This window comes from Nipponia nippon, unplaced genomic scaffold (assembly GCF_047370975.1).
Source record: "Nipponia nippon isolate SJK-2023a ecotype South Korea unplaced genomic scaffold, ASM4737097v1 scaffold_20, whole genome shotgun sequence".
NCBI lineage: Eukaryota > Metazoa > Chordata > Aves > Pelecaniformes > Threskiornithidae > Nipponia > Nipponia nippon.
In genome coordinates, this window is record NW_028262337.1 from 9331501 (window position 1) to 9359500 (window position 28000).

A 28000-nucleotide genomic window follows, 5' to 3' on the forward strand; every position below is an offset into this window, starting at 1 on the left:
TAAAAATGGTTGTGTCTTCTGTATCCAAGAGCAGCGATCAACTCTTGGAATGCCAGTGTTTAAAGTCCTGTGCAACTTGTTTGGCGTTGCCAATAATGTTTTTTTTCTTTCAATGCTTGGTTTCTCATTATTTTAGCCTAGGGAGTCTGTTTCTGGCTTAATTTTTACCCAAAGTCCTACAAACTCTACTACTTCTACTGAAATACTTCCTTTAAAATAAATGACAGCAGTCTTCTCAACTAAGCTTACGTCAGGTGTTTCTGATGCAGTCGTCAGTGAAAGCTCAGACAGCTTCTCAAGCTGTTGTGAGTCTGTGGCTAGATATGGTCCTGTTACTGTGCTGGAGAGTTAGGTCTGCTCTAAATACAGTAACATTGACTTTGACTGTTTATGTTCACATAACACCACTGCACTCATACAAGAATGAGGAGTTCACCGTTCTGGTAACTTCACTCATTAAATCAGATGTGATGCAAGCTAATCAAATTCAGTTCCTCAAAATGTGCTACCACAAGGAAGCTTATCTTAGTGTGATGAAGTGATACCTTCAGGGATCAATAAGAAGTCGTCCACAGTAACTTAAATGTAGCACACCTCTATTCTGAGATGACCTTAACAATAAAAAGGCAGGTTTATTAAAATTCATTCTCAACATTTTAGATACTTTTATTGAAAAGAATTCATTTTCTGGGCAACTCAAATTGCAGCAGCTCATGAATTGTTTCCACTAAAACAGCCCTTTCTTTCAAGAAATCTTTACATAACTTCCACACCTGCTCCAACAATTCAGAATAAAGAACTATCTCAGAATAAAACCCTCATGTACCACATAGTCCCCAGTAAATTTGAAGGTAACATACAGTAAGACCATATCAAGTGATAAAACATTTTTCAGTTAGCCTAGACATACTACTTTTGAGCTGAGATTCTTTAAAGAAAGCCACAACACAGTCACTGGATCTTGTATTCACTCAATTTCACAGTTAAGTCAAAATCCTACGAAAAGTCATTCAGTCTTTTCAAATAATCCTCGTCATAATGCTTGAGTGAGTTCTAGCTGAGGAAATATTCCAATTACATATTGTGTAAGTCAGTACACTAAAAACTAAAGTTCAGTAAAACTGGTGAAATAAGCTTAAATGTGTAAATGAAGCAGTTTATATGTAGTATTAATTTATAATACAAATAAACCTCAGTGTACCTGCTTACACTGAAGAGTTCACAGACGAATGCAACACTTTCACAGCTACTTAAGTCATCTTAAATAAATTCCATTTAAAAACACTTTTATGGTAGCATTCCATGTGTCACAAGCAGTCCTTTGTACTCAAAAATATGCATGAGTGAGAATTTTTCCTCTGCCCTCAAATGTAATGTTACAAAAAATCCAAACTGGTCACCTTGAACATTTTAAAGTAGAAGTAGAACTATACTGAGAGGTATGTATAACTGAAGCATAAGCCAGCTCAAATAAAATTAGAGAATCAGGATTTTTCTAAAGAATGCGTCTTCTCTGTTAAAAATATTCCAGGAAAAGGTATCTACCATGCTTAGCAGAACTTGTTCACATTTCAAAAAAAGAGCTATGAAGGGACAGTCAGCCCTAACTAGGTCTGGGACTGCTCTGCAGTACAGGCTAAGCAGATGCTCAAGTCAGAGCAGCCAACCGTCTATTGTGCAAGAAGTTACAGGCTGGGAAGGATGAAAAATTTTTAGTCTGGTAGGTGCAAGAAAACACCTTTCACTCCGTTGTAAACTATTTGCAAATTTATCAGGTTGTCTAAAGAAAGAGTAAATACCCCTTTCTCAGTATCTATGTACATACATAGGCATTGAAGCCGGTTTCACAAACATTTAACTACTTTAAAGCTTAGTGTTCTTTCAGCTACTATTCAAGTCATTAGACCTGCTGAATCTGAAGCTGCATTTAACACCATTTACATGACATTTAAGTAACAAGAGAAAACTACAAAGAAGTGTCATTATGAGGAAGTAGTTACCCTAACTGCTTCCTCTTGAAGAAAAGTGCAAATGTACTAAATTATTTGTTTATACATTCTTGGCTTTACCTAAGGTATGTAGTGGGAAAACATCATAAAATTTATAATATTACAATAAAAGCCATAGCCACAGATAATGGGATACATTTTCTTTGCCAGGTGAGGTTCAGAGCTCTCACAGGTAAACATGCTTTCCAGTCTGGCGAAAATATCCACCCATCTGTGAAACATCACTGCTCACTTCCACTGTCTGGTTCTCCCGATCCACCTCTAGTCCAGCAAGAAAAGTAATGATGTGCAGTTTTGATCTACTGGCCATGCTCTTCGTAGCTCCTCTAGTGATATGAAGAGGTCCATGGCATCTTCAATTGGCAATGCCTGTGCATGTAAAAAGGAGGGCAGAAGATTCTGGTGCGCATACCAGACAGATGAAATTGTTAGCAGAGTTCCATGTGCAGCAGAAAAAGAGACACCACTATGTCGTTGCAACCTTCTCTAAATTTAAACAGCGCTACACACATATTTCATGGGTTTGTGAATGAGTAATCTTCAAAAACAGAGGCACTGGTGACAGTTCCATGTAGAAGATACAGTAAGAATTGAGAATCTAATTATGGAAGCTTTATATCACATTTTACCATCTACTCTTCTAAGTAAGTTATAATTAGCGTACACTGCCTTTACATTGTGTTATTTGATATTTTAAGGCCCGTACCTTAATCTGGAAGCATGACTTCTACATAAGAGTACATAGCTGGATTGACATTACACCACACCACTTCTTCAGGAAGTGTTGTTTTTTTTAAACTTCATTTGACTTCTTGAGGAGTCAGCTTAATCTCTAAAGGCAGATTACGTCCTCAAGCACACACAAAACGCTTTCACCTCAATATCACTATAATCTGTCCATAAATAATTTAGCATGTGTACACTTAACAAAAAACCCAACTAACCCTATCCCCTCCCCCCCCCCCCCCCCCCCCAACTAGAAAACGACTACCTAAACAATGCCACAGCCCCCTAGCCCTGCAACATTGTTCCCCATTCGCAGTTTTCTTTGCCCACTTATGCTGCCTTCTGGTCACAAACAGGAAAACTAATAAATAATGGGGGAAACATTTTCTTTTTGTGGTGTATTTCCATGTAATTTTCAATGTTACCGTTAGATGAATGCATTCTTTAGATATTAAAGAGTAGCACCATTTATTTCTGACTAATAAACAGAGCTGGCTATTCTACTAACTTGGATCTTGGAAGTTTCCTGGGAAAGTATTTCTAAACCACTCAAAATTTTTCTGACACCGATTAACTACTGTAACCTTGTTATAATTATTAGATGAACTCCAATGCATATTTTACCAGGGAAGAATTTTAAATTGTAACAACCTAATTTCACCAAAAAGAATTTCAAGGCACCCTTACAATGAGCACATTCCATTACTTGTAAATGTATCAAAGTTCAAAAACACTGTAACGGCACAAGTTTACTGACCAATTATCCGATCTAGGATAAAGGCTTATATTTTTCTGTAACCACCAAGTTAATTAAAGCCCCCTTTTCAGGCAGCAGACCTGGCTACAACATCCTAAATCGTGCAAACAAAATAAAACAGTAAGCTACAACCTTAAATTGCAGCTGCTGTAAAATTAAGCCACATCTAGGACACCAGCAGCCACTAACTGCCTTGAAAGCCAGTCCAATCCTTCATAAAGTCCTGTACCACTTCGGGCATCACAACCCTGAATATACCAGCTACGGCCACAGCAGAGTTTGTGGAGACTCAGCAGTTCTGTGATTTCTTCCACTGAAAGCGCACCTGCTACATCCTGCAACAGAATCAGACAGAAAGACTCAATTATTCTTCTGTATTAGGTTTGAAGCATTTTATTGTTACCTGATGGCTGAGACTGAAGCTACAGGTCACATAAAAGCTTTCCAAACACAAAAGCCAAATAAAGCAGTTTTGCATTTACTACCTGTTACCATAAAACAAAAAATGGTTGTTGAATCTACTAAGCACTCTAGCATCACTTATTTTACCAGCATTAAACATAAGGAAAACATCTACATTTTATGCCTTCCACATTACAATTCCCTACCCATAGCAAAGGGTTCAGAAAGTTGGAATTTGACACACAAACTGAGGAAAAGAGTAACAGAGTGAAAAAAAATCACAAGTACCTGTTTATTAGCAAAGATCAAGAGCAAGGCATCCCGCAATTCCTTCTCTGTTAATAATTTTGCAAGTTCACTGTGTGCTTCACTGACCCTGTCTCTGTGACTGCTATCAACAACAAACACCACCGCTATGAAAGAAAGAGAGAAATGTTTTATACACATTCAAATATAAACTCTGTAAAATCAGCTTTCAACTTACACAATTCTTTTTTCCTAGCAGTCTTCTATGTGAAGTTTCTCAGCAGTGTCTTACTTCTATTTCAAATCCAAGAGGACTGAGAAATGCCTTACATACCTCTATACTTTTGACAAAAATCTAGAATTAATCCTAAAACAGGGGGGAAAAAGTCTGAAGTTTTTTGCCTACTCTAACCTAAAGGCTGTGATCTTTAAACTACTTAGGTCTAAACCCAAATTTACTATGTGTGGACTGAGTATCTCAGTTTAAATGGTTTCTCGACCCATTTATACTCAATCAACTCCCACACGACTATTCCAGTTTCCCTTAACTGGCTGTAAAATCTACAGGTTCAGCCAAATCGGCAGCTTCCTTCAGCTACAGACTACACAATCCAGAGAAGATTGCCATGGACCCGACGCAGCAGCAGTAGATTTCACTATCCACTACAGAGAGTAACCAAGATGCCAGAAAGACTGGAAAGCCAGGGAGGCAGAGCCAGAGGACAGAATTTAAACTCATGGTTTTTGCAACGAAAAAAAACCCAACACCAAAACTAAACAAAACTTACTGCAGGTATGCACCAGCTTAACTGCCCAGACTTTCTCTCCAACATACAATTCTTCAAGGCAGACATGATTCCACACTACTGGTGTTTACACAGTAAGTTTTAAGAGGACAACAGAAATCCCAAGGTACAATTTTTTAAAAGTTTGAAAAGATAAACAATTGAAAATGTTAAAGTTTGCAATGAAGGCTGAAATAATGCAGAAAGTGGAGCACATAAACTGACATTTGTCATTCTTAAGTATTTCAGATAATTCTGAATGAATTAATGAAGAGGAACCCCTTTCTAAATGAATTAATGAAGAGGAACCCCTTTCTAAATTGGAAAACAACTACAGAGGACTTACAGAAGGAGAGCATGAATTTCTAAGTGCACACCATTTAGATCAATGTTTTCTGAATCAGTAATCTAGTCTATGACCAGCTATTACACTGTAATACCAACTCAGAAGATACAGAACTTTGTAGAATTTTTTTAAGTTGCCAACTAACAGCTCCTAAAGGCTGAGTACTTTCATTTCAAGTGCTATTTAAAATTCATAGCTGGCAAGCACTGCTTCTCACTGCAAACTTTGGAATGCTGCACCTTGCCTGTTGTCAGCTGGAATCAGTTTAACAGAGATTCTAATTTTGTTTGGCTCCATGAACTGTCTGATGGATTTATAGAGAATGCACCTTTATCATGCAGCAGACACTATGACCAACTGGATTAAAATTTCTTAGTTTGTGAATGTAGCAGCTGTACTTTGCATTAGATGAACAATTTTCCTACAGTTATAAATTATTTCTATTAATAACCTTTTTGGCTCTGAAATAAGAGCTAAAAGACAAAGTACAGTTTAAAAGTTGTATTAGTCTCACCTTGCGTATTGAGATAATAATGTTTCCACAAGGGCCTCAATTTGTGCTTCCCTCCTACATCCCAAATAGTAAACTTCAAATTCTTGTATTCTACTGTTTCAACATTAAAACCTAGAATAAAAATATTAGTTTTATAGCCTTGTTCAGTATGAATACAAAATAATCAAATTCTACAGATAAGTCAAACATTCAGAAAAATCATTACATTTAAATTGTTGCTACTAACCTATTGTTGGAATTGGCTGCATGAATTCATCTTGCTTTAACTTAAACAAAATAGTTGTTTTGCCAGCTCCATCTAATCCTAGAGTAACAACTCGAATTTCCATTTTTGGTCCAATATGTACCCTGTTGTCCTGGAAGAAACAGCATAAACAAAAAAAGAGCAAGCTTAGGAAATTCAAATTAGAAAACCTTTATGTTCAAGGTACAAACAGTGACAAGATAAGTAAAGTGATTAAATGGATGGACTCCAAAAATACAGGGCACAATCACCAATCACCTCCAGCAATAACATAAACCAAAATATCTAATAATCTCCGTTGTGAACCTGTAACTTCTGCCTATCACATGCCTTTTAGAAAGATAGCCAATCTCATGCTAGTGTGTCTGTTACTTGATAAAATTTCAAATTTTTTCATTGCTCTTGGCTCAAACCACATGAAGAGTTGTTCGTAGCAATTAGTCAGAATTCTCTGACCAGAGAGAACTCTCTGTTGGTTTTGTAGCTTTTCCACTATGTTTTGTCACATTATTAATGCCCCCACCTCCAGAACTATTTCCTTGCTGGAGGCTCCACAGCTACACCTCTTCACCTCAAGCCACTTCCAATCCTCTACCACATTACAACAGCAACATTATTAGCATTGAGCAGTAATCTGAAATAGTGAAGAAAAACAGACAAACAAAAAACCCAAGTCTTGCTTGGAGGCAAGGAAAGAGAATCAACTTCCTATTCGTAGTTTAGACCAAGCTACCATGAGTATTGAAGGAGCTGATGCTAACAATGCGATTGAGTGGTATTACGAATACAAAGCAGCAAGCCATAAACTGTAAAATAAACAACATAGGCTAAGATTACTATGTATCCCTGAAACACATTTTGAAGTACCTAGAAATGCTACCTTGATGAAATACCAGAGGTTCAATCATCTATGTGGCAATACATTTGTTTTCATGCAAAATCCAGACAGCACTGTACTGGGCAAGCAATACACAAAAACCTGTGTCTACCCCACAGAGCTTTTTATTTCTTCTTGCACTAGAAATGCTATTTATCAAATGCAAAAATGCTACAACCTCTCCTGGTACAAGACCAACATGCACCAGTGTGACTGGATGTATAAACATCTACATTATGTGACTTGAGAGACAGATATACATACACACACATAGAGGATCCATTATATAGCTGGATATATGTTGTCACGACATGCAACTCCCTCTGTCACAGATGAAGTAGCATACTGCCAGATCAATACAGATTAATTCAACGGCCTTATGTGATTGCAATCTCCAAAGAGAGTAAAAACGCCTCAAGAAACTGCTTTCTAAAAAAAATTTTTTTTTAATTATGCAAATACCTTAATGCAAAAGTCATGATTGTAAGTGTAAGCGTCAGATCAAAGGTCCATCTAATCTAGCCTGTTGTCTGAAACTAGGTAAAGATGGATACACGTGAAAGTAAGGAGCAGGGAAAGCACATAGTGATAACTTCCCTAAATATCCTCCCTGTGCCTAACAGCTGGCAGCTCATGGACTTACTGAGCCAGAAGTGTGGCTTCTGCAACTAACAGATCTTGATGTATTATTATTCGTCTATGAATCTGTCCGTTTGCTTCTTGAAATCATAGACATTTAGGGCCCAGAAGACCCTTGGCATAGAACTCCACAGGCTAACTATCTGTTGTGAAATAATGACTTTATTTGAATCTGTGAAATAAACTTGTACAAGTTGAGCAGTTTCAGCGCTACAGCTTTGATACTACACTAGGCAGGTGCTCCAAAACAAAAAGACTAACTGAATATCTCAGATTTGGAAAAATAAAGCATTGAGACTTACTTCCTTTTTAATGAATTTCCTCTAAGTTCTAGATTTTTGGATTCAGAGCTGAAGTTGCAAAATTCAGTAACAACACTGCAACACAGCATGTTATCAGAAAGGGTTATCTCCTTCTGCAGAAGAAAAACCTGTGGGTAGATTCTTGACAAGCGTGTTAGCAGGAAAGTTGCAGGCAAAGAGAAAGGACACAAAGAGGTATGCAAAAGGCACTGAAGAGTCTAAAAAAATGCCATGCCTCCAGCACCCTTTTCACACTCAAGCCTCAGTTTTGATTTTGTCTAAGATTTCTGGGGATGAATCTCCCCAGTTATTCTCTGTGCCTGAAAGGAAGGAGGAAGGAAAAGAGCCAGCTCTGGACAGAGCTGCTAAGTTTATAGGTTTCTTGCTGGAGGCAGCACCCTGGCTATGACCAGAGCTTGCTGACAGTGAGCCAGCCTGGCCATCCTCGAGTCACCTCTACAGCTCCCATGGCTGGAGGGCAGAGGCAGTGCTGGCCTGTGCAACTTAAAAGCATCAGGGAAGCAGAGGAGATGAATGATTCTCTCAAATTTAGCCATCCTGTTGCAGTTTCCTTTCTGTAAGGTTTAGAGTGAAAACAAGTTGTTCTCAGTATGCTTGTACTCTCAGAAGGAATCAAAATGCAATCTGTGATGGACACCAAATTTCCACTTTTTGTGTGAGTAGTTCTATCACTTCAGGAAGAACCTTGCAAGAAAAGTTCCTACTCAGAAAACAACGTATAACACCTGTAATACGAGTCTGAAATAATTGACTATTGATGAACACAGCTAGAAATTGACAGATGAAAAAAATTGCTCTGCATCAACTATATAAGTACGTTCAATCAAAAATGTTATTTAAAAGAATCTGTCCAGTAAAAGTCCCTCATGCCTGCATTTCTGGCAGGTGTATAACTTGATAGCATACTTAAAAACAGGTAACTCATGACTTCTGTTCAAGTAAAACTTGGTGTTTTCTTAAATCTCAGTACAGAAAGTGCAGAAGAAAAACCCACACAACAACTGTGACCTCTTGGTTTTTGTCTTTGTCCTTTCTCTTTGTTAAGAAATTTGTTAACGTGCTAAAAGCTGTATACAGGTTTACTTAGTGTTAAGTGCTTTTCCTCTGATAGATTACTGTCTTCTTGGGTACTCTTGGTGTTGGTAAGGGTTAGCACTTATCCATCAATGTTGAAGCAAGTGTGGGAAAGTGCTCTTTACTATCTCAGGTAATGTTTTCATAATAATTTTCCCTCTCCCCAGTATGTACACTCAAATATTTAGGATGACCAATTGCCGTTCCTGTATATAACACTCCAGAGCCACTGCTCTCATTTGGCCAGGACAAAACAGCAATCTCTCTCTTCAAATAAGGACCACAATCCTGGATGAAGAGCCATTTCCTTGCCAACAAGCTAAGTACATGAAGACAGCTCAACCTTATTTGGTCAATGTCCTCCTAAATACATAGGTAAAGAAGGATCCGTTGGAAACAATATATTAACAACATTTGGGAAAAAATTATTATATACTAACATATGTTTTGAAAGATTTTCAGCATCTTGTTCTGGAAATCTCCAAATCCTCCCTTCAGAGCTTTATATGTGCTATTTCCCTTGATGGTTTAGAAGGAAGAAAAAGCACTATCCATGTTTTGTGTGTCATCAGTGAAACAAAAAACGTGGATAAAACCTACTCACTTTCAACAGTGAAAAGGACTTCTCCCTCCCCTCCTTAAATCTCCACAACCTTCACTGGGTATGGAATGTTCCTCTGATCTGGTACTGTTTGAAATGCTTTTTTAGCTTTATAATGGATGGAGCCTTCAGCACATGAGAGTTCCCGAAAAAGACCTTTTCAGGTAACCGTTTACAGTTTTTGATCTGAATATTGTATTTCTGCCTGAAATCTGTTGCCAGGCACAGACCTTTCAGGTACAACAAGCCTCACTACAAGTCACAACAGTGGTCATCAGCACAACAGTATTCTAAAAAAACATTGCATAGAAAGGATCTCTTTCTAAAGAGAGCTTTTTAAAGCCCTTTTAAACTTTGTCAGAAGTGAGGAAACAAGAAGTAAGAGACTGAAGTAATTATTTTCACCTTACTTTTTCATGGCTGCTGCTGTTTTTGTAAAAAATGACATTTGCTTTGGCACCTTTGAAATTCAGAATCTAAGCTTCAGAAGATTTCATAAAAGTACCAGTTTGTCACAGGAGAAAAACAATAGAAGCCTCATCTCTTTCTAAAGAAAGATGCGGTGTAGAGAGACACTGGAAGACTTCTGGGTCCCCCAAGCCGAGACCTATTTCAGATCTCCTATTACAGCTTAGCTGGCTGTAACCATTCTCTTTCCAAATGCTCAGAAATTCGCAATCAAAATTTTCTAAGTCAGATTAACAGCTCCTGAAGGCAAAACCAGACATCCAAAATGCCTCTCTGACTCAGCCCTGGGAGATGGCAGCATCAATCAACTCTGAATACACAGAATGCAATTCATCATCTGTGAAATGTGAATGCTGCTTCATTCACGGAACAATGGGGGTTTGCAGAAGAGGTCTCCTTGACCCTACTAACTCTGGTCTCTGCTGAATAGGGAACGGAGGGGAAGTGAAAATGTTGCATTTATTTATCTGACAAAGCAGTTATTACATGGAAATTCAAATATACTGAAGATACAAAACAAATTATTTGGAAGAAATTTAATTTCTGACATCAACAACGACTGGGACAGCTTCCTCATGGAAGCATCCATTTCCTTATAGTAAAAGATTCAACAGCAACAGTTAAATCCTCCATTTCATCTCAGCAACAATAGATCCTATTCCTCTTTCACCCATTCAGAACAACAACAAAAAAAATTAAATCAAAGTACTTCTTGTTCTTTAGAGTTTCAAACTTATTTACTCTCCTACGCAAAAAGTATCAGCACTATCAAACTCCAAATAATCTCACCCCTTTCAAAGAATAGGTGGTACTGAAGTGATATTAAAGCAATAAAAAAAAGCTACTTAGAAGATGAATTGTGTCTATACTATCAGTGAATATAAAGCAACTATAAGACAAATTATCATTTAACATATTGAAAGAAATACATTATTTTTAATATTACAAAGTGAAAGTTATAATAGCATTATTGCATTTAAAAACAGGTGCGCAATTTTCAGGAAACAGAATAATAAGCATTCTGCAGAAGTTATGCTGTCTTCATGAAAAAAACAAAAATACATGGAAAAACAAAGGGCAGATTCCTGGCCTGAGTTGAATGTACAACAAATCAGGGATGTTTCCAAAAAAAGGTGTTTCTAGAATTCACAAATACGATCTTACATATTTAGAAGAAGCAGTTAATGTTCAAACAAAGCTACTAACGTAGTCAACGTCAAACAAATGTTTCTCACACTAATTATAACAGCACAGTGGTTTTGTTGCTCAAGTACCAGATCACACTCATCACATAAGACACTGTGGCTCTAACGGATACTGAACTGCTTAAATTTGCTGCAACAAATATAGCATCATAATGAACATATATTATCCCTGCTTTGTTTTAAATTACATTTGGGACTTCATAAAGTGGACAGCTGTTCTTTCATGAGATTAAGAATACCTTTGTAAAAGTGACAGGTATGCTAGCATCCAGCTGTACATGATCTGCAAGTTCTGTAAACTGCTGCTGCTGTTTCTGTAACGTCTCCAGCAATCTTGTAATTTCCTGTTTGGCCAACACTACTCTGCAGTCATCCTAAACAGACAAAGAAAATAAAAGCATGCCTTTCCTTCAGTAACTTACTTAAAATAATGAAACACAATGTAAATATGATGGCTGTAAATAAAGCATTTTAAATAGAAATACTCTAGTTACAGAAACTCATATTTACAAAATAGATTTATTTAAAATTGCAATACAAATGTGAAGGTCTTGTCATTCTTCCTTAATACTAATAGATACTAAATAGTTCTGCAGTTTTAAAAAACTTTTTCTTTGACCTCTCTTAGTCCTGTAGGAATAAGAACATAAATTATAAGAAGCAGTAATGTAATATATAAAGAATATTTGTATCATTCATGTATCATTCCAGCAGCTGGAACAGAGCAGCTGCTTTGCAGCATACAGCAACACTTAACACAAAAACATTAATATCTACCCATTAATGACGGGAACATTTGCATAGTTAAAAGTACACCTGACTAAGCAATCAGACACTAGCTCTAAACAAATGAAAAAAAAAAAAGTACAATTAACACATTAATGAAGTAACTTCTCATACTCAGCTTACTGTTGGCTACATATACTATTTACTTCTTGCTGTCACTGAATTACGTGAATAGTCAACCAACCAGATACTCTCGTATAGCCACCTTCTTCACACACTTAATATGTTTAATTACCTGTATTACAAGTGCTACCAAAAGTTATTTAGTCCTAAAACATTTTTTCCTAGCAGCCTCATATGACAACTATCTTTAAACACCTGTACTGGTAATTGCAACTGTAAAATTATTCCCATAAACCTTGTAGGTTTTTTGCTTTAGTTTCATCTCTCCTTCCCAGTAACCTCACAAAACCCCACAAATTACTCCAGACAAGAGAATCATGCCACAGGATTTCCAGCAACTGGAGGACTTGATGCTTCTGTACTGATTATACTTGTCTAACACCCCCTTGTAATGAATACTTCAATCTCATGTTATATCATTATTGTCTTAACACTGTAAAGGAAATAAAAATGCAGAGTGCCATCTAACCTTTTTGTTTGCAGCCTAAACTTAATTTGCAGTTCCACGTACCTTGCCGTATGTTACAGCTCACTTGCCATCCTACCTGTTGTAAAGTCTTTTCACAATGAAGGCAAGCTGTTGAAACCTGTGACAAGAGGATGGTCATGTCTTCTTGCTGTTGCCTAAGCCAAATCAACTTCTCTCGTACGTGAGCATCAACAACACTAAGAGCCATTTCCTCCTGACGACAAAGGGTTTCATGAAGATCAGAAAAATAGGCTCGGACACATGAGCGTGCATTCTCTGCAGTCCCTGGTACCTACAGTGTTGCAGTCAAGAGATCCAGAGGATTAAGGACACGAGTTGATTCCAGAGGTACATTTTTAGTTTTATTCAAGTTTCTAACTTATGTTCACATCTGCTTGGCTACATCACAGTTCAACTCCCAGTTATAAAGAAAGTCTTATCAGCCCTAAGACCAAGATCTTCCAAGAAGTTACTCCATCAATCAGGTAGCTTATTTGTATGCATACACATCTTACTAAAAATGACCAGGGAAAAAAGCCTCAATAGTATTACAGCACGTGAGAACGGATGCAATCTGTTACAGTACTTCAGTACTGCACTAGCAGTTATACAGCTTTCCCTACTGTCTCCCTATTTTCATGTAGCCTAAAAACATTGTAACGGACTAAAAGTTCCCCTCTATCTGCTGGCTTAAGCCTCAACACCGACTTGGTAGATATAAGAACTTAAGGTCTTGTCTTATAAAACCTATGTATAATTTTCAAAAAAATTCCTTATCTTAGTTATTACAAAAAGCAAATATTTTGTACATGTGGGGAGAAAAAAAAAAGCATACATGTTCAGTATGGGACATTCCAACGCCATCTTCAACTATTTGTTCTCCTCCTTCTATATGCTGAACAATTCCAACTAATTTTCTGGAATAGTCCGAGATTTCTTCTGTGAAAGTTCTTATACAGTGGGCCATGTCTAAAATGGATGCACGAATCTGGTTTGCTTCTGGTTCCAAGACAGAATGCTATTAATTAAAAGCAACATATGAAAGATCAATCATAAAAATATTCCTTAATAATCTTTTCTATTTTACTACAAATTTAATATATATGTGTGTGTGTGTGTGTAAGCATATGTGTGTATATATATACATGTATACGTATAGGAAAGGCAAGTAAGAATTTAAAACCATCTTGCAATTTAAAATGCAATCAGGAGTTACAGCGTACGCTGAGAGTAAGATAGGCATCTAGCAATTCCACAAGTAAACATCAAATTTGCCTGTTTACCATAATCAATTATTAAAAAAAGAAGGGTGGTTAGACTGCACCAGGTTGGGTAAACCTAGTGTTTGTATGACGAACTGGTGACTCAATGCTGTGAGAAGTTCAGAAAAGCATCAAATAAAGGGACTGTCCATCTTAGTATATAAATAACTTAATTGTGGTCTTAGAAATTATGGGTTTTTTCCTTGTAATTTTACCATGGCAGTTATCTGAAATGAAGGGAAAACAAAAGAACACTATGAAGTTACTTCTATAACAACATACCAAGAATCTACCCTCCTTTCTTGCTAATCTTTTGTTAAAATACAAAAAAATCGGATAAATTGGATAAAAAATTGAAATTGGATAAATAATTATGCAAGCCACCCCATGGCATGACTAGAAACGGATTATTAGCAGTAAGTACCTTATGACCTTGATGCTTCCCATATTCTTTGCAGACACAACACATAAGAGGACTCGCCTGACAGCCCTCTTCTAAACAAACAAACTCAATAGCATGCACTTGGTGTTGGGAGCACATGGTCTTCTCATGAGGCTTATCAGCAAGAGGTACACGCCTATGTTTCGCTAGTGTCTTTGTAGAATGAGTAAGCTGGGAACAGTCTGCACACAGGTGAGTGGCACAAACAGTGCAATATACAGATGCAATGTGGGCTTCATCTTCATCGCAACGAATGATACTCTAACAACAGCAACAAAAAAAAGATAAAATTGAAGTTGTTAACATTTAATCCTAATAACTGAGGAAAATCAGAAGACCTGCCACGAATATAAGCCTGAAAAAAGACTTTCTTTAAAAGTTACACACTAATAAATATTTGGACTACTTTGAAAACTTGATTTTAAGCTCTCAATAAATTTTTAAAAAATAAAAGTCAGTTTCCTTTACAGTCAACTCCAATAAATTATTCTAGAGGTGTTCAGTGATTTTATAAATCCAGACTTCAGTGGAAGTTGTAAAGGTTTGGAGAATAAAATAATTCAAGCTCCAGTCATTTCCTCCAAAGCAGTCATTACAGAAAAAAGAATTACAAAGTTACAGACAGACAAAACACCAATGGACAAATAGGCACTTAGGACAGTTATCTAGTCCTAGAATGGCAATGCATCATAATTTTTGCATACCAGTTGTTAATAGTGAAATCATTAAAGCAGCTAGTTTTGATAATGAAGTACTATTACACAATACAGTGATACCAAATTACTATAAAAGGCAATTAGAGAAGAAGAGTTGAAGCCTTTAGGAAGGGTTTCTAAGAAGTTTTAGAAAACTGCCTTTAAATCACTGTAACTAAAATATCAAAATGAATAACCTTTTTCAAAAAATCTTAAAAGCCTAAAACAGGGGAAAAGAATATGCATGCTTGGCAATACCTTTTTATTTCCTGCTTTAGTCAGTACAGATTAGCATTTAATTATGAAGCAATTAACTGAAGCCTTAATACTAGATACCGAAAAAAACCAACAGCATTATTCGTGAAATTACATTTGGCAAAGAACTGAGTTTCTTTTTCTTTTCAATCTAAAGATAACTTTAAGCAAATGTAACAAACTTTTTGCTTTTTGAAAAATTCAGTACCTCTCCAGATAGACCAATGGCTTCTTCTGCCGTCCCACACTGCCCAGCAGGTCCATTCTGCAACCGTTCCAAGAGTTCCAACAAAGCAAAATTCTTTTTCAAGCCCCAGACACCAGAATCTCCTATTTTTGAGGAAGAGTCAAATGAAGGGGAGGAGAGGAAGAAAAACCTCAAGCAAATACCATCATGAGAAGTTCCACAAACCACAGCTGAGATTCTGACAAATATTAAGAGCACATTAACTACAGTGATATTAACTAGAGTGAGATACAGCTACCACTTTTTCTATGTAAGCTCACACTACCCTTCCATCCTCTTCCTTCCTTCCAACATGGAACTATTTAATATTTATGCAGATTTTCCCTGCTTAGAAGATGCCAAAATTATTAAAAATTTACAAAAACTCAGTAAAAACACTTGTAAAATAATGCGCAATAGCTAACAACTAAAGACTACAACGAACACACGAACTCTAATGTGTATCATAAAAATTAATATTTTGCGTAACTACATACTGTGAACATTTCTACTGTACTAAGAGAAGCTGTGAAGAATTCACACTGACAAACCTCGTATTCCCTGAATCACAAGATGCAAAACCTATTGCAGATCTCAGTCCAGTAAAAACCTGAATAAGAGTTAAAAAAATATTCAGAAAGACAGACCCACATACAACACTTTGATATAGCAAAAAAGAAGATCTCTTATACTCCCTAGAGCAAAGCAGAAGTCCATGTCTGCTCCTGTATCATCCTCATTTTGTAGAGGTTAACATGAAGCAACATGATGAGAAGCAAAACCAGAATTGCATCCCAATGACTGCTGCTACATGCTACCTGCATAGGCCATGTAGCATATGAGAACACTAGTGATTTCTTCTCCAAGAAAGTATCATCCCTTGACTTTTTTCAGCATCGTTGTCATAAATCTAAAGACATTTTCTTTGTTGCAAGGTAAAGGTGCCTTAAGAGACGAAGCATCACCTTTGAGCACTGGATCATTACTTTTTAGTCATTACAGAATCACAGAATGGTTGAGGTTGGAAGGGACCTCTGGACATCACCTTGCCTGGCCCCCCTGCTCAAGCAGCATCATGTAGAGCCAGTTGCCCAGGACCATGCCCAGGCAGCTTTTGAAGATCTCCAAGGAGGGAGATTCCACCACCCCTCTGGGCAATCTGTGCCAGAGCTTGGTTATCCTCACAGTCAAAATTGTTTCCTTATGTGCAGACAGAATTTCAATTTGTGCACACTGCCTCTAGTTCTGTTCTGGACATGCTGAAAAAAGCCCGTCTCTGTCTTCTGTACACCCTCCCTTCAGATATTTGTAAAATATCTCTCAGCCTTTCCTCACATGAGAGATGCTCCAGTTCCTTCATTGTCTTACTGGCATTTTGCTCCAGCAGCTCCACACCTCTCTTGTCCAAAACTGAACACAGGACTCCAGGTGTGGCTTCACCAGTGCTGAGGATGGAGGGAGGATCACCACCCTGGACTTGCTGGCAACGCTCCTCCTAACGTAGCCTGGGATACCGTTAGCCTCCTTTGCTGCAACAGCACACCAGGTAAACCAGGACCCCCAGGTCCTTTTCTGCAAAGCCACCCATCAGGTGGTTGGCCCTTTCTCTTCTCTCATTCTGTTCCCAAGTGAGAGAATTACAATCATCGAATCACAGAATATCTCAAGTTGGAAGGGACCTATAAGGATCATCAAGTCCAACTCCCTGCTCCTCGCAGGACTACCTAAAACTAAACCATATGACCAAGAACTTCATCCAGATGCTCCTTGAACTCTGGCAGGCTTGGTGCCGTGACCCCTTCCCTCGGGAGCCTGTCTCAGTGACCAACCACCGTCTCAGTGAAGAACCTTCTCCTAATGCCCAACCTGAACTTCCTCTGACGCAGCTTCATTCCATCTCCTTGTGTCCTATCACTGGCCACCACAGAGAGGAGACCAGCCCCTCCCCATCTGCTGTCCCCCTCTCCCCGCATGAGGAAGTTGTAGGCTGCAATGAGCCTTCTCTTGTCCAAGCTGAACAAACCAACTGACCTCAGCCACATCTTCTAAATCTTACCCTCAGACCTTTCACCATCGTTGTTGCCCTCCTCTGGACACACTCTAACAGTCTGATGTCCTTCCTATATTGAGGCACCCAGAACTGCACACAGTACTTGAGGTGGGGCTGCACCCATGCAGTGTAGAGTGGGACAGTCACCTCCCTCGACTGTGCTTGATGCACCCCAGGACACGGCTGGCCCTTTTGGCTGCCAGGGCACACTGTTGACTCATAGTCAACTTGCCATCAACCCAAAACCCCAGATCTCTTTCCGCAGGGCTGCTCTCCAGCCTCTCATCCCCCAATTGGTACATATAACCAGGATTACCCCAGGATTAAATGCCTCTGCTTTGTCTACATCCTTATTTGTGAGGTGACTGATCACAACAAGCAAGGGACCAATGTTATTCTCCTTTTGCTGTTAACATATTTAAATAAGCCCTTTCTGTTGTCCCTCACAGTGCTGGTCAGCTTGAACTCTCATTGAGCCCTGGCCACACGAATTTTCTCCCTTCAGTGGCAAACAGCATCTCTACAGTCCTCCCATGTCACCTGTCCCTGCTTCCAATGTCCATACACTTTACTATTCTACCTAAGTTCTAGAAGATCCCTGCTCAGCCAAGCCGGCCTTCCGCCTCGCTTGCTTGACTTCCGATACTTAAGAATTGCCTGCTCCTGCGTTCTTAAGAGATGGCTCTTAAAAAACGATTGACATCTAATGCAGAAAGCACCTAGCAACTTCCTCTCAGCAGAGTTGTTATACATAAAAAACCCCAACATATTTTAGTAGTGTACTATCAGACATTCCTCAAATGGGAAGTTTGCCATTTTCAAGGACTGAGTACACAGAATCTGAGGTTCTCCTCAATACAACATCTAAAAATTTCTATTTGATTAACTGCAATAGGTTGACTACCATTGCTGAATCACGACTATATACTTTTGGAAATCAGGAACAACCCTTTACAGATGGATAATCTGAGAATAAAGAGGTGCTTTTAATGGAGCTTAGTGTTGAATTCACTATGAATTTCCAGAATGAGTGTCACATCCGTGTGTAGGTTTGTTTTTTTTTTTCCTTTTCTTCTTCAAAATCGGGGGCAGATCAACTTTCAAAGTTGTTTACTGCCCAAACTAAACCCTTATTACTGCACAGTTTATAATCAGTTTTAACTCCTAATTGACACTAACAAGGTTGTTCATATATAGTATCAATACATGCCAATCCAGGTAGAGCGTGTAATTACTCACTAACAATTCATAATTTGGAAGGGACAAGTAAAGAAATGCATGTGCTCTTCCTCCAGCCTCCATGCTATGATGGGCTCTTCTTCTGCTGTCACAGGGATTTTATTACAATCGGTTCACCAAAATTGACAGAACACAGATATATAAACCAATCCTCATTACAACCTCTGAACATCCTGTTTTCCTAACAAATATCACAGAGTTAACCCATGAATGCCTATGATCTTGTAACATTATTTTTACCAGCTCTTGAAACAACATATCTGAGAACAAAGACAAGCTCAAGAAATTAATTATATCCAACATTACTGCGGCCTTACTAACTTACTAACAAAGCACTTCTTTGGTGCACTGAAAGGAAGGCAAGATATGGATATTAGTTTTGTCACATAACATTGCCCTTATCTCTTTGTCAGATGTTTATGTAAGTGTACAGAAGCTACTAACTTCAGGAAAAGAAATAGGGGAGGGTTTGCTAGCATTGAGTGGAATGCTAGAAGGCACAACATTACCAGTAGTGCCCAGGGTAGTGAAAGATGTACATTTATGTAGCTAAGAAGGTGCCTGGAAATGCCACCTTGTGTTTAAACAGCATCTGTAGGACCTGAAATTGACTCATGTATTTTATGACGGAACTTTTGAACTGTGTTTGTAAGCCAAGAAAAGGTTGCTGCAGTTACTTTTTAGAGTGTGGGACACCACTATCTGGACAAAACTGCATATGCATACTACTTTTGTAATTCAAATACTTGTTTTGTACTTCACACAAACATATCCATCTAAGAATATGAGCCAAACTTTTAGTCAACTTCTGCTATACACTGTAAAAAAATAATACATACTACAGTTCTTTATTAAATTCAAGTAACTGCTTTATTCAATTTACACTTTGCTTCAAGCATGACAAGTTTAGAAAACAATGCCAGATCTGGAAAACAGTTGGGTTGGCTCTCATAATCCAGATGCAAAGACTAGCAGAACAGCAACCGGACCCTGAGGCTGGTTCCAGATGATGCCTAAAAGCTCCTGACATTTTCAGTCCACATATCTAGTGTCTGACAGAAGTCTGCATTTGACATGAACTCACAGAAACTGCATCCTATGCGTTTTCCCAAAGAGAAAGTCCAGGGTACTTGAGTTGTCTGGTTCTCCTGAGTGTTATTTCATAACTCCTAAATTATGCTACCATGTGGTCTGGTAGGTGTATGCCCTCTGCATGCTTCTGGAATTCAGATGTCAACCCACTGATCCACATTAAGTCTTCCTCCTTCATTACTGAGATTTATCAAACATTCCATAAATTTTGATGTATCATTGGATTGAATGTGCTGTTCCAAATGAACAGACAGACAGCAACTACTATGAGTAGCAGGCAGTTATGAGAATCAGCAAAATGAAGTACCCATCCCAAATACTCATGTTTCACTGCTCCTCAGCTTGGTACACAGAGCCAGAGAATAATCAGCGTTTTCACAGTTCTAAGAATATGGATCTTCAGCTCCCACGGGAGTCTGGATTTGCGGCACACAGAGTATACACTGCTACAAAGGCTGTTTGTAGAATTACACAAACACTGTTCAAATATAGTCACTGCACAAAAGGCAATGCTTTAAGAGCTAGATATGCTACAATACTGTTTGTAAGGAAATGTACACAAAAGAAAAAAACAAAACAAAACAAATGGATCTGCAAGTTCTCCTATCTTCAGCTTGTTAAGAATTATTCTCTGTACTGGTTTTGGCTAGAATTCAGTTAATTTTCTTCACAGCAGCTGGTATGGGGCTATGTTTTGGACTTGTGACGAAAACAGTGATGATAACACACCTGTATTTTAGCTACTCCTGAGTAGTGCTTACACAGCATCAAGGCCTTTTTGTTTCTCAAGCTGCCCTACCAGCAAGTAGGCTGGGGATGCACAAGAAGCTGGGAGGGGACACAGCCAGGACAGCTGACCCCAACTGACCAAAGGGCTGTTCCATACCATATGATGTCATGCTCAGCAATAAAAGCTGGGGGAAGAAGGAGGAAAGGGGAGGATGTTCGGAGTGATGGCGTTTGTCTTCCCAAGTAACCATTACGTGTGATGGAGCCCTGCTTTCCTGGAGATGGCTGAACACCTGCCTGCCAGTGGGAAGGAGCGAATTAATTCCTTGTTTTGCTTTGCTTGCGTGCACGGCTTTTGTTTTACTGATTAAACTGTGTTTATCTCAACCCACTTTTGCCCTTCCAGTTCTCTCCCCTGTCCCACTGCAGGGGAGTGAGCAAGATGCTGTGTGGGGCTTAGCTGCCCACCAGGGTTAAACCACAACATTATCTTTTATGTTAAGAGCTACAAAACAAGAAAAATGAGACTGGCTTTCAGTCTTAAGAGTTCAAAACGTGTTTGAAATACCAGCAAGTGCTTTTACTACCTGACAACATTTTTCCTGCAGTACTGTTTCAAAGAGCAGCGCTGCATTACACAGCTAGGCACAATTACGTGGAAGACTGGAATGCTCACATGCCAACTATTTTCTCATCAAGGGAAGAAGAACAAGGGTTTTCATGAGGTTCATGCCACATCTGGCCAAAGACAGGGCAACAATGCTATGGTACCTCTGAAGAGGGATGTGAACAGGAACCAACATATCCACACTGTATACCTTATTGTTTTGTGTAGCTTCCAGTTTTGCTACATGAAACTTTCTTTCCTAGGCATTTTTCCCCACAGTTTAAACCACTGGCCATAATATTCTTAGTGGCCAAATTGAAAATAGAAGTTATGTGCCTTACAGATAAAACGTAGAGTTCAGAGAATAAATGGATGAATACTGTTTTCCTATAGTTTTAAATGGAAGCATATATAAGCTATTCTCCCCTCCAACACCCTCAACTGGTACAAAACAACATTGACCATCTGTTTAAAAAAAAACGCGTACCAGTAAAAGCCCATTTGTTTTAGCAAATCTGCTGTTTCTAGAAATGGGCCTATCAAGGTACTGGTTAGTAACTTTGAAGTTAGGTACAAAGCAAGGGCATGTCAGCGCGTTCTGCAGTTACCAGTTCCATGGTGGAAGCCTTCTCTGGTACAGATAGCATTACCAACACCCAATCTAAGCTCAGTGCACTCCACAAAATAAATTGCAAACAAAAAAAAGAAGCATTTTAACTTTTGTTTGCCACAGATCTTGAAGGAGTTTACAGAAGTTATGTTCTGGTCCTCCACAATTACAGTTAGCACCAGCACAGTCATCTGCCTTGATATATTCTGACTTCAGAGCTTAGTTATTTTTTAGCTCTAGCCCTCCTAGCAGGATCACAGTGTTTTTCATAACACAAAGCAAGGGAGAGTCACTTCTTATTACAAGTTGAGGAAATACAGAGCGCAATATTTGCTTTTAGAATCTAAATTATGTCAAACCAGTTTGTAAATAGAGTCTGCATTTGCTGACACTGTATCTAGACAGATTTCTAGACACTAACTCCCAGAAAGCAAAGCACAGAAAAGTGGCTAGATGGTTCTTTTCTACAGTGTTTAGAACAGCACTGTTCCTTAGCAAACTGTCTGTGTACAACCTTCAGTTACTACAGTATGTAAAATGCATTAACAACACGCCAATATAATGACTGATGATACTAACGTGGACCTCGTATCTCCAGATTAGCCACTAATCCAGACAGTCATTAATAGCAGAGTATATATGGATATACAGGCACCAAAAGGCTAAACCTACTTATGAAATAGCTTATAGCAAATTAGCCTTTAAGCAAACATTGTCTTAGCCTTTAAGCAAACATTGGATAAGGTTGACAGAGGAATCAATCATTATAGTTTCTTACAAAAGTATTTTCTTTCACGGGTTTTAATATGTTTGTTTAAAAACAACAAAAAAAACCCAACCCAACAAACCAGACTAAGTACTCTCCTCAGTTTACATTCTTGTATTTGATTTTAATCATCTTAGTTCTGTTCCGTGTCTAGCATGACGAGAAAGCCAAGCCAGGAAAGTCAAAGCAGAACTAATTTACTGAAAAGTAACCAACAGAAAAGATCAGAAAATATATGACTGTAGCTATTCTGTGTTTATTATCTAGTTCATAACTTAAAGCTGTCAGGAGAAACAAAGTTACACTGCTTTTACATTCTTTCTTTAACTGTTTATTATATATCCTGAGACTTGCTAATACATGTTATACATTGTCAGTGCACTGTCCATCTTGGACACAAATGGAAAAACAAGCAAAGCTTACGTATCAAGTATTAATCTACTAAACCAGAATTTATAACCAGTAAGCACTCTATAAAACATGCATTATCATACAGAAAGTCATTTCACTGGTATCTACCGTAAAGTTTACCTATCTGAGAAAAAGCAACTTTGCTTCTTTTTACGCTATATCTACTATAAAATTACTACAAACTCAACATACACATTTTCAAGACATCTGGTCAAGTGTTTATATTTAAAAACACTAAAAGATGAGTCACATAAATACATCTATTTAATCTCTTGGACTTTAGCTCAAATTCTGCTTTGGTCACAAATGTGAAAGAGGCTAGTGATCTCATCCTTGTGCCTACAAGGGATGTTTGTGCCCATTACAAAACCACTACACAATCTGACTGTCTCTTCTCAAAAGAAGAATAAGGCATGAATAGCAGGAAGTGTGTCAGCCAGGAATGAGATAGTGACAGAGTGAAGATATTAAGACCGACTCCAGCCAACAATACAAATGTCATTTTCAAAAGCACGAAGCTTGTCTGCAAAAGGATTACAATTAACGCCAGGAATAAAGGAGCTACTTTTGTCTAAATGTGTGAAGAAAGCAGAGAATGCTATGTTATAGACACATTTTCTTGCACAATGTTTTGAGGTTTTATCTTAGCACTCAAACACTAGCAAAAGAATATATAAATGTAAACAATACCAATGGGATGGATTCCATGAAGGATGCCAACACCTGCATACATCAGTTCAACAAGTTCTAATGATAGAAAATAGTTTCAGCCCTGTAATGTGATGATGGTAGGGAGAGTTCCCCTGAGCCATAAACTGTTACAGGCTTCCTCAGCAGAGCTGCTCAGCTTAAGTCAAAAGCTGGAGCCTCCAAAGCTGTTACATAAGCACATCCTTCCCAACAGTTCCCTGGTCCATGTGTTTAAAAAAAAAAAAAAACACAACCCACTAATCCAACGCAGGAAGAAGAGAGAAAGCAGTTTGCAAGAAGTGATTTACCTCTCCTCCAAAATCAAGATACTTTAAGGAAAAGGCTTTAAGAGGAGTCTCTTCTTCTACAAAGGCAATTTTATAGATTTTTCCCTAAATATATTTCCTGAGTCAACATAATCTCCAGAATATATAGCTTCAAAATTTTGAAAATTGAAAAAGCTTTTCCATTACATATTTTGGTTAAAGATTGTTAATCCAGTTGAAGATATTTCCAGAAATCCTGATTGACAAATTACTTCTAATCCTGCCTTCCCATACAGTTATATATATATATACATATGTATATACATATATGTGTATGTATATACATGTGTGTATGTGTGTGTGTGTATATATATATATATGAGACAGGCCAGTAAATTTAAACCAAGTGTCCACTTCAGAAGGGAGAAAATACAGCTATATCTGTATCTATATAGATCCCTGAGTATTTCTTTCAAAAAGTTCCCAAGATTCCTTGGGAAAACTTGGACAAATATAGGGTTAAGTAATTCAGTAATAAGAGCAAAGGAAAACAAGCAAGTCTATCTGCTGAACTGTGTAGGTTAAATGACCAACTAAAGGCATCTGTAAAAGCCATAGTTACTGATTAAGGAACTTTGTTCAACACAGGTAGCTTTATGCCCTTATTATACAGCTTTTCTTTCAACAGAACTTTCTCTTGGCAGCAATCCTATGAACTAGATTTAGATACTAAGCAGCTTCCTGAGACTACTTCATTAAATGGCAGAATGGCAATTGCAGAAATGGGTGAAAATGGAGCTTACTTTCTCACATGCCCTCAAATGGAGGGGAGGGAAGGATGGGAAGTTCCCTGGGCCCAGAGTTGTCATGCCTCCCACCCAGCTCTGCTCCTGAGCTCTCAGAAGGAAACAGAACTACAAGCACAGCAGGTTTAACCAACAGCAGTAACTACTAGGTCATTAAAGCAAGACAACAAATGCACAGACCCCTCAAAGAGGGGCCATGATGAGCTGCACTCCACAAAACACCCCATTTTTACATGCTGGAAGCAATAATATTTCTTAAGACAGTTCTTATAGGTGTGGTAAGACTGAAAGTGGCTACGACCCTCGTCTGCCCCAGATCACCAGGCAGAACATTTGTATTCATGGAAGTATTTTTACTTTCAAGCTGTTTTGCTAAAGTTTTCTACCTATCGTTTTTTGAGCAACTGCTGGTCACAGCATATCATCCTTCTTTCTAGTACTAGCCAGTAGGATGCAAGTCTACTGTCCTAGACACAAAAGCTGAAGCTTTTCTTCCCTCTTTGTATCTGTAGGAGCCTTACAAGTTTAATAACATTTCACTGTGTTTCATCAGAAGCTACTCCATATTATGTGAGATGAAAAATCTTCAGATGTTTTTATAAAGCTTCATTTTTGTTACACCGGAAACCCACAAAAAATTATAATAGGATACTTTCAGATGCCTGGGAAAAAAATTCAAATAAAAACTAAGATGTGACAAGTTCCCTATCATAATAAAAATGCTGCTTTTACTTTACAAGGTACAAGTAGTGGCCTCGGACAGAAATGTTTCACAACAGCAGTACTAAGTCTTGTGCTCTAACATTCTCCCCCTTAAAAGCATACTTTAAGAAATCTCATGCAGCTGTACAGTCATAGATAAGAAGTAAAACATGACTCTCTTAACCGCATCTTCTAGACTGGCAATCATTCATGACACTCACACTTACCACTTCCCTCCCCCCAGAAAACAAACCCCTCATTCATAGGAGACTGATATTTCTCTTCCTGACTCCTGCTTCCATGAAAGCACCCCCCCAAAGTGCCTTAATATTCTTCTCTGTTTGGTCTACAATCTAGCAGATTCTCTTACTGCAAAGTAAATTCTTATTCGAGCAAATTTGGTATTTAAACATTTCTTTCACGGATTACTAGGTTAGAGATCTCCTTCTCTGAGGATTCTCCTCCTTCCAACAGCTTTTTTCCCCACTGTGGTATTCAAAACTGCTGGAACCAGTCCTATTAACAAGTTCTTCTCACTACAAATTCTTCTGATAACTCTTCCTCTATGTAACCTTATGTTGAATAGGCAATTATAGGAATTATAAGCATGTGTCATCTTTTGCCTAAAATAAACTTCCACTGTTGGATAAAAGCTGTATCTTATCTGTTCAAATACTGCTTGCAGACACTACTACAGTAGGGGAAGTCCTGTTGATAGCCTGCCATTATCGGTTACTGCATACACAGAATTACTTTACATTTTAAAAAAACCTGTTTGTTATTACTGATACTTCCCTCTATATCACTTCAGCATGAATCCAGACAAATCTGTTTGTCAAAGAAGCTACTTATTTAATTGCATGGTTTATTTAGTGTTTAGGACAACAGGAAACTAATACCCATTCAGGAATCCTTAGGTACTAATTTAAAATACAGTAGTCCCTTTGTAAATATAAGTGTACAAAAAGACTTTAAGGTATAAAGCTTGCAAGCCCAGCCCCAAGAAGACAAAGATAAAATCTTGACTTTCTTTTTCTAAGATACCTATTTTACTAGTGCTTAACAGTCCTCTGAGCTTCTCTGAATGAAAACAAACACTGCACATTCATTACTTGGAAATATTATCACTAAATGGATCACTAAGAATCTATATCTAGCATTATATCTTCTAGATATCCTTGGCTGACAGGTTTTAAGAACTTTAGACTTACATTTTCTTACCTAGTTCAGTAACTTGTCGATCAAAAGGACAACGAACTGCTCTGCCATGAAGGGGAAGTCGGGTAAGACAGTCATGGCAGACAGTGTGGCCACACAAAAGTAGCCGGGGAACTTTGTCACCTTGCAAAGAAAATACATCTTCACAGACTCCACACTCAAGAACCTATAATTTAAAAAGAGACCATATTTGGTTTTGAGCCAATAAAAAAGCAAAACTTCATACAGTAAGCCATATGAGGCAGTTTATTTTACAGAAGTGTCTGCAATCACAGCAGATAGGCTGAGTCATTAATTTTGCTTTGTACACACAAATAACGATCATACGAATGACATTTAAAAAATAAATAAATAGACGCAAACAGAACTTTTTAAGTCTTCAATGCCCTGCTTGATCACCGCTAGTTCTTGCCCACTTCATTGACTGCACTACCACAAGAAAAGCCCACTGGTGAAGCAGCACAACTAAGTAAGCAGAAACGTCCTCACAGGAAAAAGAAACGGAGGGCAAGACCCTGCCAAAGCAGACTGCCAGCCGGTGCAGAAAGTTTCTGTTCATAGCTGATGCGCATAAAAAGGTCAGTCATACCAAGTTAGCCATTTATGAAGCTACAAATGCAGCATCGAGGTAGCAGGAACAAACAGCAGGCAACTGGTAACATCTTAAACCACTAATAAGAAGCAAAATTGAGAACCATTTAGGAAAAAACAAACAAACAAACAACACACACCCGACAGCCCCTAAGAAACTAGAGTCAGCTAACCACGTCAGGGAGCCCAGGCATTGCGTTTTCTCGGAGACAGCTCCCGCTCCGAGGCCGTCACCCTTCCCCTCACAGGGGCCTGCCGCCTCGCCGCGGGCTCCGAGGCAGCCCACGGCAGCGCGGCTCTGCGCGGAGCAGGCGGGAAAAAGGCCTCCGAAGCGGCCTCCGGCCCGAGCCGAGCCCCACCGCCTCAGGGGACGCCTCCTGTCCCGGAGACCCCTCGCTCCTGCACTACCCCTTCCCCCAGCTGGGGCAGCGACGGCGCAACCCCGGCCGCCACAGCGTGCCCTGCCACAGCAGGCGGCCGAGCCGGACAGCGCGAAGGGCCGAGCAGCCCATCTCACCTTCACTGCGGCGCCAGCCGGGCCGCGGCCGCTGCCACCGGACCCCCGGCCGCCGTCCGGCCCGGCACCAGCCCCGACCTTGTTTACACCTAGGGCCGCCATCTTGGGGAGGGCGGAGCCGAGCGGGCACCGGCAGGAAGGAGCCTGGGGCCGGCAGCTGCCCCCCGGCTCAGGCACCGCCCCGGGAGGCGCATGCGCTCCCCCGCCGCCGCACCGGGCCGGTCTGCGCCCG

At 38.9% G+C, this 28000-nt stretch overlaps 1 protein-coding gene across 2 annotated transcripts; it reads right to left on the reverse strand.

The window, feature by feature from the left end:
- Window positions 1-634: 634 nt before the first annotated feature.
- Window positions 635-27996, reverse strand: TRIM23 (tripartite motif containing 23). 2 transcript variants are annotated; one of them, XM_087759669.1, is made up of 12 exons: window positions 27769-27996; window positions 26664-26826; window positions 15457-15578; window positions 14281-14559; window positions 13430-13612; window positions 12671-12886; window positions 11456-11590; window positions 6012-6141; window positions 5786-5896; window positions 4183-4307; window positions 3625-3827; window positions 635-2408 (listed from the first exon to the last, which is right to left on the reverse strand). In XM_087759669.1, exons 1-11 carry the CDS (start codon window positions 27868-27870, stop codon window positions 3648-3650), a joined length of 1746 nt encoding a protein of 581 aa, XP_087615795.1. In that variant the 5' UTR covers window positions 27871-27996; the 3' UTR covers window positions 635-2408; window positions 3625-3647. The 2 variants fall into 2 exon arrangements, with proteins under 2 accessions (XP_087615795.1, XP_087615797.1); XM_087759671.1 differs by lacking the exons at window positions 635-2408; window positions 4183-4307 and having other exon boundaries at window positions 3000-3827.
- Window positions 27997-28000: the final 4 nt, after the last annotated feature.

Bases quoted from the DNA above. Each gene is read 5' to 3' on its own strand.
- TRIM23 (XM_087759669.1), bottom strand. From the start codon at position 27,870: ATGGCGGCCCTAGGTGTAAACAAGGTCGGGGCTGGTGCCGGGCCGGAC. The intron at 15,579-26,663 runs GTAAGAAAATGT...CCTCAAAAATAG, and splicing joins TCGACAAGTTACTGAACTAG to GAGATTCTGGTGTCTGGGGC. The intron at 6,142-11,455 runs GTATTCTTAATC...TGTTTCTTCCAG, and splicing joins TACCTGTCACTTTTACAAAG to GACAACAGGGTACATATTGG.